This window comes from Falco punctatus, assembly GCF_963210335.1.
Source record: "Falco punctatus genome assembly, chromosome: 4".
NCBI classification, from domain to species: Eukaryota; Metazoa; Chordata; class Aves; order Falconiformes; family Falconidae; genus Falco; species Falco punctatus.
In genome coordinates, this window is record NC_137583.1 from 24,966,527 (window position 1) to 24,978,456 (window position 11,930).

The following is an 11,930-nucleotide window of genomic DNA, read 5'->3' on the forward strand; positions in this document are numbered from 1 at the left end:
AAGGAGATGAGGTAACATTACCCTGCCATCTTGGATCTTCACTAAGGGTCTTCTCAATCATTGCCTGGCTTGCTAAAATTCCTGGTTGCAGATCTGGAATGCCATCACCGCATCCTAGCTGCCCATTCTGTAAAGTTTCCTGTGCCTGAAGTTCTCTGGAATGGGGGAAAGAAAATAGTACTGCTAAACTGTATAGCTACAGTAATCCTATCTGCCCGAGTATAAACCTGTCCAAGTCTATCAAACTTCTGTCATTTAATCCAGCTCTTAACAAGCCCAAATTGTAAATTGCCTGAATCTCAAACCATTACTTGCACTGAAGCTGGCAAACAATCATAAGGAATAGCCATGTCATACAAATCAAAGAGCACACATGAAGGAATGAATGCTGGCATTATGTACACAGACGACGTTTGTACCAGCAATGCCCACATGTACCTCTGTGTGCTGGTGTGCTAACATTTTGAATGTGCTATTAATTTCTGATATTCCACTGCCACGCAGAACATGGTGGAACTAAAAAAGACACAGAAAGGGCAATAAAGGTGATCAGAAATACAGAAGAACTGCTTTATGAGGGAGAACTAAATACCAAAAGACTATATGCCTTGGAAAAGTTATGACTGAAGGAAGGTACAAAATATAGCTATTGACTACAACACCATATAAAAGTAGCCGAACTACTTTTGGCTCACCACAAGATTTTGCAAGAAAAGTGTCGAGATGTTCAGGAGACCTAGTAACAAACAGCAAGCGTTATAAGGAAATGGAACCTCTTCTGCAAGAATTTACAACTGGCTTGCAAGTAAGCAACCACAAGCTTGCTGCAGAGCAACTACTACCAAACCAAAAGGTACTGTATGACTAGTATGAAACCTCTACCAAAAATCTGAGACAATTTTATTACACGATTTTAGTAAAATTAAGCTGTACAGAGATTCAACAATGGCAAATCAGTACAAAAGACTTATTTTTTTTAAAAAAAGATACTATAGCATAATTGTATTAGACGTACTTTGCAGCAAAAGAGAAACAAGGTGAGGAATCAAATACCAGAGGTGGATCTATGAGAATCAAAGGCCTCTCTCTATCTTCAATTGGCACTGCTTTCTCTAGACACAAATATTCAAGGAGCTCACCTCTTACACCAAAATATTTCTACTCAGGATCTCTGAAGAGCAGTCTGAAAGGTGTGGTGGTTTATAATGTAACTAGTTATGATATAATTTACATATAATTTCAAAAACTTCCCAGACCCCAAGTAGCCTCCAAAAAAAAATATCTCAAAGGGAAGGAAGACAAGACAGACATAAAGCCAAGTCTAAAACCCTTCAAACAGTCAAAATATTTCCTTTACAGATTCAGAAAAGGTGCAGGCAATGAGAAGGAAAAGAGTTCCTGGGGAGTGTTTTTTCTTTAAGGTGGATATGTAGAAGAACAAGGTTATTAAGGCGAATAAAGTTAACGCCCGCATCAGTGATTCTACTGTTACTTCTCTGCTCTTTACTTACAATAAAGAAACCCTAACACCTGTGTCCCATTGTAAAGCAAAACGACCACTAAAGAAAAAACAAGATCCAACACTTTGGACTTCCTTATGAATGCCAGATGCCTGAAATCAGGAGAAGCAATGGCACATGACTGTTTTTCACAGATATCAAAGAGGTTTGAGACAGCCTACTTGTAGGTTCAAGATGTTAAACACAGACTCCTGCCACAATGTCTTCAGCTCCTCCTGATGCTCTATACATAGCCAATCACCAATAAACAATCACGTAACACATTAAAAGACACATAGAGAACAGAGCTTGGTTTCAGTCTTGCTATATGTTGGCTCCTCTACCTAATACAATAAAAAGGATTGCAAAGATACTAAGCATTCTGTATTCAGATTGATGTGGCATCATGCCATGAATGCTAAATAAGAAAAGTCAAAAAGAAGAAAATGGACAGATGTCTTGCAGAAGAACCATCAGCTAGCTAACTGAAGGAAGTCTTCTGGAAAGAAAAGCTATATATAACTAAACAGTATGTGACAATGCAGCAGGGAATTCTGTGGCAAAATATGACTTTAAGTGATTACGAAACTAATGAAAAGGCACTAATTTTACTACAAGTATTGTGAAATGAGAGTTTTCATCTCCCAACAGATGGTTGGGAATAAGGGATAACAAAGGTAAGGATATAAGATAGCAGCCATACCACCTCAGATCAAATGTTCATCTAGCCTGGAATCCTGTTTCCAACAGTGGCCAATAGCAGATGCCTAGGGAAGAGTGTAAGAATAGCGCAAGTGTATAGTGATACTCCCCCAGAATGCTCTTCCAGTGTCCAGTAAGTGATACTTGTGAACCTCCAAGGCTTCAAAGCTCTCTGGAAATTGGAATCCTTTCCTACTGAGTATATACAGACCACTTTCTGTAGCAAGAGCTCCCCTTGCACCCATTTATAATACCTCGCAACAACATGCTTATCTTCCAGCTTCGGCCCCAGCTAAAACTCATACCTACCACTACCCTGATTCACTAAGCACCTTCTTTTGACAATAACTTGATTATACAGTTGCAGAGGCAGAATACTGATACCCTATACATGAAAAAATACAACATAATTAAAAAACCTGCAACGTCAGTAGGCAAAATATCAAACATGCAAGCTGAAAACCTGAAAGATGGCTTACACAAAATCATAAACTTGTGAATGTAAAAACCACACACAAATTTACAAGGCATAAATGACAAAAGGCAGAGTATCTGGTCTTTTTATCAGTCATAAGAATTATATATACAGCTCTTGAAATTGCAAGTTACAAAACTTTAGTATTTTTATTTCCCAGTGGGCTTCTATCTGCTATCATGATACACAGTGAACTGTATTCTTATGTTTAGTTACAGAAACAAGTATATTTTTCATTTTCTGGTATGCAGTGATAACAGACATGGTATTTCCTGTTAATTAGGCTGAAGAATTTGAAACAAGACTACCTTATATCATACACTGGTGGTCTAAGGTCATGTGGACCATGAGCAAAGGCACAGTGAATTCCATTCTTCACACAGTGACCCCGGGCATCTGTTTCATGAATGCATGTTCCAGTCTTGTAATATCTGAGATGGTACTTCCTTTCTGTATCCCCTGTTGTTCGATGCAGGTAAGGGCAACTACGTAATAGAAAGAGGAAAGTTAGACCACTGCTTTGAGTTTTGTTTTTACTAATGTAATTCTGAATTATGCTCTAGCTCTTACTAACTTTTAACAGTAACTTTGCAGGACTGTAAAACAAAAATTGTCCCAAACACACCACCATCACAAATCAGCTTCAAAATGAAAAACATTATTTCTTAGTCTCTGCTAAAGTTAGAAGAATTTATAGCAGGCTGGCTCACAGAGATTTTATTAATAAATCTAGCAAGCACCCCTGTAAGCAACAATACCAGCTGAGCTAAGGAACAACATCTTCCATACTGATACAAGCTCAAATAACTTCTACACTAATAGGTACAAGTTGGGTTTTTTTTAATGTTATCATCTAAAATCAAGGGGTACTTGAAGCATGATTGTTTTTTTCCTGCCTGCTCTTTATTGTCATGGAACTTACAGAACAATCTCAGGGGATATCTAAAATGACTCTTCTATTAAAAGACAGAGAACAACTTTTATATCGGCAGTACACCTTTGATCATATATACTAACTGTTTCTCAGACAGAACTATGTGAGTTACAGTCTGTACTTTAAAATGGCTAGCATCACGTGTGGATTATAATTCCAACTACCAATAGTAAACAAATTTAAAAAAACACACAAAAATATATGCACAGGGATGTCTGTTCTCTCCCACTTTATTTCAGTGTAATTAATTTTGGTCTCTGCTGGTTTTGAAAAAATACTTATCTCCAAAAACTACCTTCCCCCACCCCAAAGTAAAAAGAAACTGCACCAAAAAGCTTAAGTGAATGATACAGAGCAACAAATCAAAAGTCCCACAGAAATACTAATTTGAATGGAGGGAGAATAGCAAAGCACTAAATAGACTTTAACACTCACAAGACTTTATGCTGGCGTAAGCACTATTTACTATATTCAAAAAAGGTTATTTAGAAACCAGACTAAACAAATGCAACTGTTTGCAAATACTTACAAGTCTGGTATTCACATATTTACATCAAAACCATGTATTGTTCCTGCTGTGCTGAACACCTGCAGCTTGTGCTGACTTCTAGGAATTGATATTGTTTATGATTTCTGAGAAACAAGTAGCTTCCTGGTAGGAATCTAAAACCAGCATTCTGTTAACGATGACAAATGGGCTGCAGGTAGTGATTTGTACCTATCTCTTTAAATACCAACAGAATTAATTAGTGGGAAGACTAGGTATGCCAAATTCAGCGCTATCTCTCATCTTGTCAGTGTAAGATGGAACACAGTCTGCAGTCGGGATCTGAAAGCAGCTCTTCCACACTTCTCGGCTCTACATGGGATGCGGTCTTTGCTGGGTCCGTTACAGTGCCTCATAGGAACTTTGTGAGAAATTCTTTTTGATGTGTGAATATCACTGATGCAGCCCTCCTGTTCTAGGATTGCTACCAATATGGAAAAAATGAGAAAACTCACAAGAGTCAATCAGATACTTTTGCCAGCACTAGTCCTGTACGGAACTCTAAACAAGAGGAAACGCCATCTGAGGCTGTATTTTTGTTATTGCTAACTGTCCCACCACTAGCAGAATCTTTGCAGTGGTCAAATGTTTCCATTTTCCCAGTGGACTCAATTACAAACTCTAATCTTTCACTCATACATGCACATCTCACAAAGATGAATGAATACTCTGTCATGTTCTTATGCATAAAGTTCATGCCTCCATTTTCATCTAATTGTTTGCTTGTTCCTTTTGAAAACAAGAATTAAACGTTTTATCTTCCATGCAAGAGCTGTACAGGTGTTTACATCTCGTTGCTTGTCTCTAAGTCCATGGTTCCTTATCAGAGGGCAAACATTTTTGCTTAAATATCTGCAATTTTTCCCTAACAAAATCCTCTTATCAGTGGAGGTCAAAAAAAAAAAAAAAAGTTAAAGCCATCCATTTTTTTAAATAACTGTTCAATGGAAAGACAAAAAAAAAAAAGACAATTCAATGGAACATAAGACAATAAGACATAGCTTGTCACACAAGCTAGCCACAACTTGTATGCAATGTGACAGAGGGAAAAATACCCAGGTCACAATTTTCCCCACAAAAAGACAACACATTCCAAAAACAAGCTGGGGAAGAAATATAAACTGTGTCACCAGACTCTTCTGCTGAATTAAACCTAGGTTTGTTTGCCCTAAGACTCAATACTTGTGCCATCAATGACTAATGAAATCTGAATTTTATTGAAAACACAGTTTTCCTACTGCACATTTTGCCAGCTGCCTAAAGACTCCCGTAAGAGGTGAAGTCCTCATCCAGAAAATAACAGAGTGCTTTAATGAGGTGATCTAGCATGACTGGGACAGTTTGTTAGCTGAATTTTGCCTAAGACTTGTAAAGAACTACTAAAGGGCTAGTTGTAAAGGTAACCGAGGGGGACTAAACAGCATGCAAACCTCAAAGAGCAGAAATGATGGCATCAATTTTGCATGTGTATGTTTTACATAAAAGTGTGTTAATCATACAGTACCACAATAATACATATGCTATTAACCACAGACATCTTGATCAGCTGTAGGTCATCACAGAATCATTAGTCAGAAAGGCAAAAGCCCCTAACAAAAGCAGGTTTTAGAATAGCAGATAGTACTTACGCATATTATCAAACCAAGTCAATGCGCTGAAACACCCACAGAACAGATGTTCTACTTAGCCTTTAATTAACTACACCAGGGGTCCTCAAACTTTTTAAACAGGGGGCTGGTGCGGATGAAGGGGCAGGAGGTCATCTGCGGCTGCTTGGTTTCCTCCCCCAACCCCCGGTGGGGGGGTGTCTGTAAATACCAGGGGCCGGATTGAGGACCCTGGGGGGCCGTATCTGGCCTGTGGGCCGTAGTTTGAGGACCCCTGAACTAGAGGGTTGTTAGATCTTACCTTCACTTTATTAATGGAATGGAGCATAAACCATTGTAATACAGTTTTAAACAAGACTAGTCTTTTATTTAAAATGGCTAATTATCATCAGATTACATGGCAGCAAACTGATGAACTTGTTCTCATGTACCACAGTTTGGTACTAAGGTTGTTCACACATCACTTATTTCTTAGGAACAAATATTTTTATTAAAAAAAACCCACAACTTTCCAGGCAGAATAATAAATCTATTACATGGTCCATATTTCTACACCATCTCCCAGTTTAAAATAACTGGACAGAATCCTGACTTGGTAAACATGAATCAGTAAACAACATTACTTACTCTGTATTTTTCCATTATTGAAGTCTACACACAACATCCAACTATTAAAATCACCCTTGTTTTCTGTATCCAGATCTCACAAAGTAAAAGCATCATTCAAAGTCAGTAGATGTATGTATCATGAAACAGAACATATATTCACAAAAACATAAAAGGTTAACTGGTTACTGAAATGTAGTTTTTCCTTTTCACACTCTTCTTAATTCACATCATAAACATTCCAAAAATATCCTTTAAGAATAAAACAGTTCCAGTGTAAAGGGTAATGCTAGATGTTCTTAAGTGTATGAAAACAACTACATAGTTCTACTTCTGCTCAACCTTGAAGCACTAACATTTTTTCCTATGATTACTTGAAGTGCTCTTCTGTAGTAGGCTTCTGTAATTCATTCACTTAGAGCAGACTTCCTTTACAGATACTAACATATGCAAAATAATCTTCTAATTTAGAATCTGACATTGCAGTTGACTGAAATGGCTGAAAAACACATCAGATTTTAAAAAAGTATCAATTCTCTTCTCCCTTGTGAAATTGGGAGGAACACTATTCAATGCTCAAAATATATGCTCCTAACTCTGCAAGTAATCTACTCTTTCTCACAGGCCTTTCCTTAGAACAGATTGTTGTAATTTGTTACCCTTAGAAAAGCCCTTTTCTAAACAGCTTTACATTTTTTGGGCTTCCTTTCATTCCAAGTTTAACTTTGGAAAGATATACCACAGTCAAGCCTTGGTGAAACCAACAATTTCTACTTCAACTTTCTTGAAAGTATGTTCCTGAGAACCCTTATGGGTGTCATCACTCTACCTTTCCCACTAGCGCTGTATCAACTCACAGGCTGCATTAACCTAACGGTGTATTCAGACAAGCAAAACAGAGGAACAGAGACATAGATAAAAGCTAAAAAAGTACCAACACGTTGCACAGATAGCTTAAAACAAAGGTGTCCTGACACTACCGGTTATAACCTATTTCTACAAGAATCTGAAGTTGCTCCAAATAAAAGACTAAATTTTAGGCAGAAGACAAACCAGGGTCAAAAAATAATCTTTTGCTGAGTTCTGAAACAGGAAAGCTGCCACACTGTAAGCATGTCCTCAGAAATGTTGGCATTTCCCTCCTTTTTTTTTCTCCTGCCACTACCAACATGCTCCAGCATCACCTACCAGTAAGAAAGTTACCTTTGACCTCCCTTGCCTCTCCCAACTCTTTGCCCTGTATGCCTCTTCTCTTCCACCTTAACTTCAATCAGCTATCAACTCACAAGAGCTGACAGCCATTTCTAGCCACCAGTTCTCAGGATCAGAACTAAAACAAGGTCTCCACAGTTCAGCTGAAACTCTTCTCACAAATGTCTCTGATAATTTCACCTTATAACTGAGCCAAAGAAATCAGGCTCCATTTTCTCCGCTTGCATCTGTCTTCATTTTCTTAATTTACTGTCTGTTTTACTCAGTTTTCTCCCCTTGAAACACTGTTCTCCTTGTTTATGGGAATTCAGTTACCTTTACGCTTTCCTCTCAATCCCTCCTGGAGCTTTATCTTCCAGCTTCAACATCCTTTTATGCCTCTGGTGAGGGCTTACAGGACTCCAGCCTCAGTCCCTGCTCTTACTCTTCTATGTCTGGGCAATTTCACCTCAAAAAACAAACCTGAAAACTACCACCCCTTTGCCAATAGCTCCTAAACCTACTGATTTAATTCAAACTGTAAGCACAACAGGCTAAACCAGAGGTACGAATCCCACTACTGGTCTTACTTCTGCCAAGTCCTCTGCACTTCCATTATACCAGACAATACAACCACCCTGTTTGTCATTTAGGCTTCTAACCATTAGGCTCCTAACCTTCAGCAGCTGGTGGGGACAACTCTTCCAATCCAATTGCAGGAAAAAGGTTTCCATCTCACATCTCAGTTATTGAAATATTTTCTCTTACTACTTGCTTCTAACGATTCAATCTTGTCCAGCTAATACCCTTTTAAAACATGGCTTCCTTTTTTCTCCTTTAGAATCAGTATCTATCACTCAATCATGAAAGGTCAATTTTTGTTGCCAACCAATCCATGACATACAAAAGCATCCATTATCCTCATCTGTTGATTTTCAAAGAACTGCCCACACTGCCCCAGGATGGGCAGGAATGCTTTACAAACACCTGGAAAGGTAACTAAATTGTTCTCTTTTAAATCATCCCTCAGAGTCATTTTTTGCTGTTTATATCACTTAAGCTTGGTACTCAAAATTGTCATGCTGCCCAGTGCATTTTTGCTGTTTACCTTCCCTTATCTCTGTTCAGTTTCTGAAGCCTCTGGGAAAAATCCACTTTTTTCTTCTGTTACTACAGCCTGTAACACAAAAGATACCTGATCTGGGACAAGTTCTGCTCTGCAATATAGTAACCAAAATAATTAATCTTCAATGTTTTAAAACAGGTAACTAGCAGAAACTACATACTTCCTGGCTGTTCTCCTGCATATTTTTTGTCAGAAGTCCTTCCTTGCTTCCATCAGTGCAGATGAAGCTCCTCTGACATGACCACAACATGCCCAGTCCCCCTCCGTATGCCTGCTAACCATACCATTTGCTCATTTCCATCTCTGTAAAACTTCTACCCCTCCCCAAGTTTACTGAAGACCCTCTGTAGGCCTCACCTAGAAGAGACACACGTACATGGAAATGCACACAGACAGGCTAGCCATACAACTATCACCAAACTCCTTTGCTTGTTCTCACTAGAAGTATCATGAAACAGTCATTCTCCTCCACTACCCATCATTCTTCAGAAAACTTACATAAGTTTAAAATCTTGAAACCACCTCTATACAGTACAATTTGCACCTAGCTGTCAAGAGAAAAAGGAAGCACAACTGAAAAAAAGAAAAAAAAGCAACAATACCAGCACAAAAGTGCAGGAACAATACTAGCAGAACACTACTTTCTTGTGTTATGCTTTAAAGATCATCAAAATGCAAAATCATACTTCTAACTCTATGATAGCCTAAAGAATACATGCTTATATAAAAATGTATGTGCCAAAAATTGAGAAATCACTTATAGAAATGTGTTTTCCAATAAACTGCAGCAGGATTCTATCGATCATTTTCACTAAGGAGAAATTAGCATTTTTCCTTAATGTCATTGATAATACTATAAACACCTAGGACTGAAAGAAATCACTTACTCATCTCCATCTGGGCAGATTCCTGTAGTCTCATCATATTTTGTACAATAAACATCTGGACTGTAGTTAAAAGTCCCATCACGCCTTCGTATAGGTCTACGACGACGCTGATTTAGGAAATGCCAATGAAAACAGGTAAATGGTCTGTGCTGGGTACACTTGTGCTGCAAAAATAGGGGGCACTGCTCTGTCCTAAATTCCTTTAGATACCTAAAAAAATTAAACTGTGTTACAAGTTTATCTTATTGGAGGCACATTTTTACAGTATTAACAGGGCACTTGACAATTCAGCGCACACAGCCCATGAAAAATTGTACAACTGTACCTGCATACAGTTTTAGCTCCTATGCACAATTTACTATTTAGCTGTTGAATACAAGTGACTTTATTTTTTATGACAGATGCATTACTAATAAAATACAGTGGAATGCCTGGCAAATTATACTATGTTTTGTAACTAAAGTCAAATATATACATTAATTTAAAAAGCACAGTATTGAGAATATTGTGCTAGTAACCACCCAACAGAGATTATAAATCCAACAAGTTACGTGAATGACCATTCCTATTGCTTGCTACCACACCAAATAGTCCTACACAGGCTATTTTAGCTAAACACAACATCTAATTTAAACATTAGTCCTCAATCACAACATTCCCAGAATGTGGTCAAGCTATATAAAAGGCTAGATGGTCAAAAGAGCTTTATGAAGGTTATTACCAAGGGCCAAGAGAGAACTTCAGCAAACTTGCTTTAGCAACTGTGACATTTGTGCTGGGACAGTCTGTGGTCTTTGATGGTTACCTAGGAGCTAGTGAGACCACCCCTCGCCAGCAGCATGCAGGGCACAGAGGCTGCTGAGGAAGGCTGGTACTTCTTTCCACAGGCTATGGACATCATACCAGGTGGACACTGCTGCAGCAGGTGTCAAAGGACATAAACCAGCATCTCCCCTGCCTCAGTTTATATGTCTATTAGCCAATTAGCAAGTTCATTACATTGCTAAATTCATGGAGTATTTGCAAAAGAAGGGCAATACTGGAGCTCTGCAGAACTTCAGAGCTCACAGAGGTTTCTAATAGGACACGGAACGTGTGACAGGCTGCAGGGGAGCTAAGGGTGCAGGCAAAGGGAAGGACTTTAAAGAATAAAGTGCACATTTTTGTTCTCAGGTGTTGAAAGTGGCACACAGGGGATGTAATTACACAGAGTTGTGGAGCACATCTGAGTTTAGAGAAGAATTTCTGAATTATCCAGGACAGTAGGGAGGGGAAAAAAGTATAAATAATACAGTATAGAATTTTTGGCCGTTAAGGGCTGCAGGAGGGGCTGTAGCAGTGTCTGGGTAAGTGGCTGCGTTCTAGTGCAGGAAACCTGGCACTACAGAAGTGACGACAAGGCGGTGTGAGCGAAGGGATGCCACAGTTCCGTGATAAATTATTCTGCATTTGCGGGGAGCACACGGTCCTGCAGGAGAGGGGCTGTCACCAGTGCTGGGGAGCGGCAGGGACCCTACAGAGCGTGTCAGAAGGCGGAGGGGCGGCAGGGGATGGCGAGCGCGCAGGGCTGTCTTTCCGCACGGGGGGCGCCGCAAAAATTACCACGGCAACGTCCCGCGGCCTGGGGGTGAGGCTGGCGCCGAGACGGGCCGTGCAGCACCCGGCGGAGGCGGAACGACCCCTGTCACGGCGCGGGGAAGGCGGTCCCGGGACGCCGCGGGGGACAGCGCGGGCCGCAGGCGCGCAACCGGCCGCAGGCGCGCTGCAGCCAGCCGAGCCCGGGCCCTCCGCCTGGCCGGGCCGGAGCGCGCCTTCCTTCCCGCGGCGGGGGCGGCCCGGAGCCCCCGCACGGAGCCGCTGGCGCAGGAGGCCGCGCGGAGCAGGCCTGGCACACGGACGGGCCCTCAGCCCGGGCCCTGCGGCTCCCCACCCCCCGCATGGCGCCGGTTCTCGGGGTGCAGGGCGTCGCCGAGACGCGGTACCTACGTATAATGTGTCGGCTGCTCGGTCTGCGGGGACCCGCCGGCCCAGCCGCCCCGCGACACTGCTTTCGAAACCGACGGCATCTTCCCCGTCGGTCAGCACGGCGCAGGCGCGGACCCGGCCCGCCCCGGCAGCAGCGCGCGAGCCGTACGACACGGGCCCCGGGCCCCCCCGCTCCGGGGCTCCGGCACGGCCGCCCCTACCCGCGGGGCTCCTCCGTACCCCCTGTCCCGGCCAGAAGCGGGACCGCACGGCATGGCCCCTCCAAGGCCTGAGGGTGGTGGTGAGGTGTCAGTGTGTCTGGGGGGGTCAGCGCGCGGAGCTGCCCCCTGCCCTGTAACGAGACGCCGCAGACAAACCGTTTGCGAGTTTC

General features: G+C 41.4%; 1 protein-coding gene across 6 annotated transcripts in view; it reads right to left on the minus strand.

Annotated features, from left to right (window-relative positions):
- UNKL (unk like zinc finger) overlaps positions 1–11,930 on the minus strand; it is a 60,666-nt gene that overhangs the window by 47,428 nt on the left and 1,308 nt on the right. For 3 of the 6 annotated variants that reach the window (XM_080387578.1, XM_080387579.1, XM_080387577.1), the window contains exons 2-4: positions 9,575–9,784; positions 2,985–3,161; positions 22–155 (exon numbers count right to left, since the gene is read on the minus strand). In XM_080387578.1, coding sequence (XP_080243704.1) covers positions 22–155; positions 2,985–3,161; positions 9,575–9,784 — 521 coding nt within the window. Of the gene's footprint in view, positions 1–21; positions 156–2,984; positions 3,162–9,574; positions 9,785–11,560 lie in introns of all 6 variants that reach the window. The other 3 variants (XM_080387581.1, XM_080387582.1, XM_080387580.1) reach the window with 3 other exon arrangements.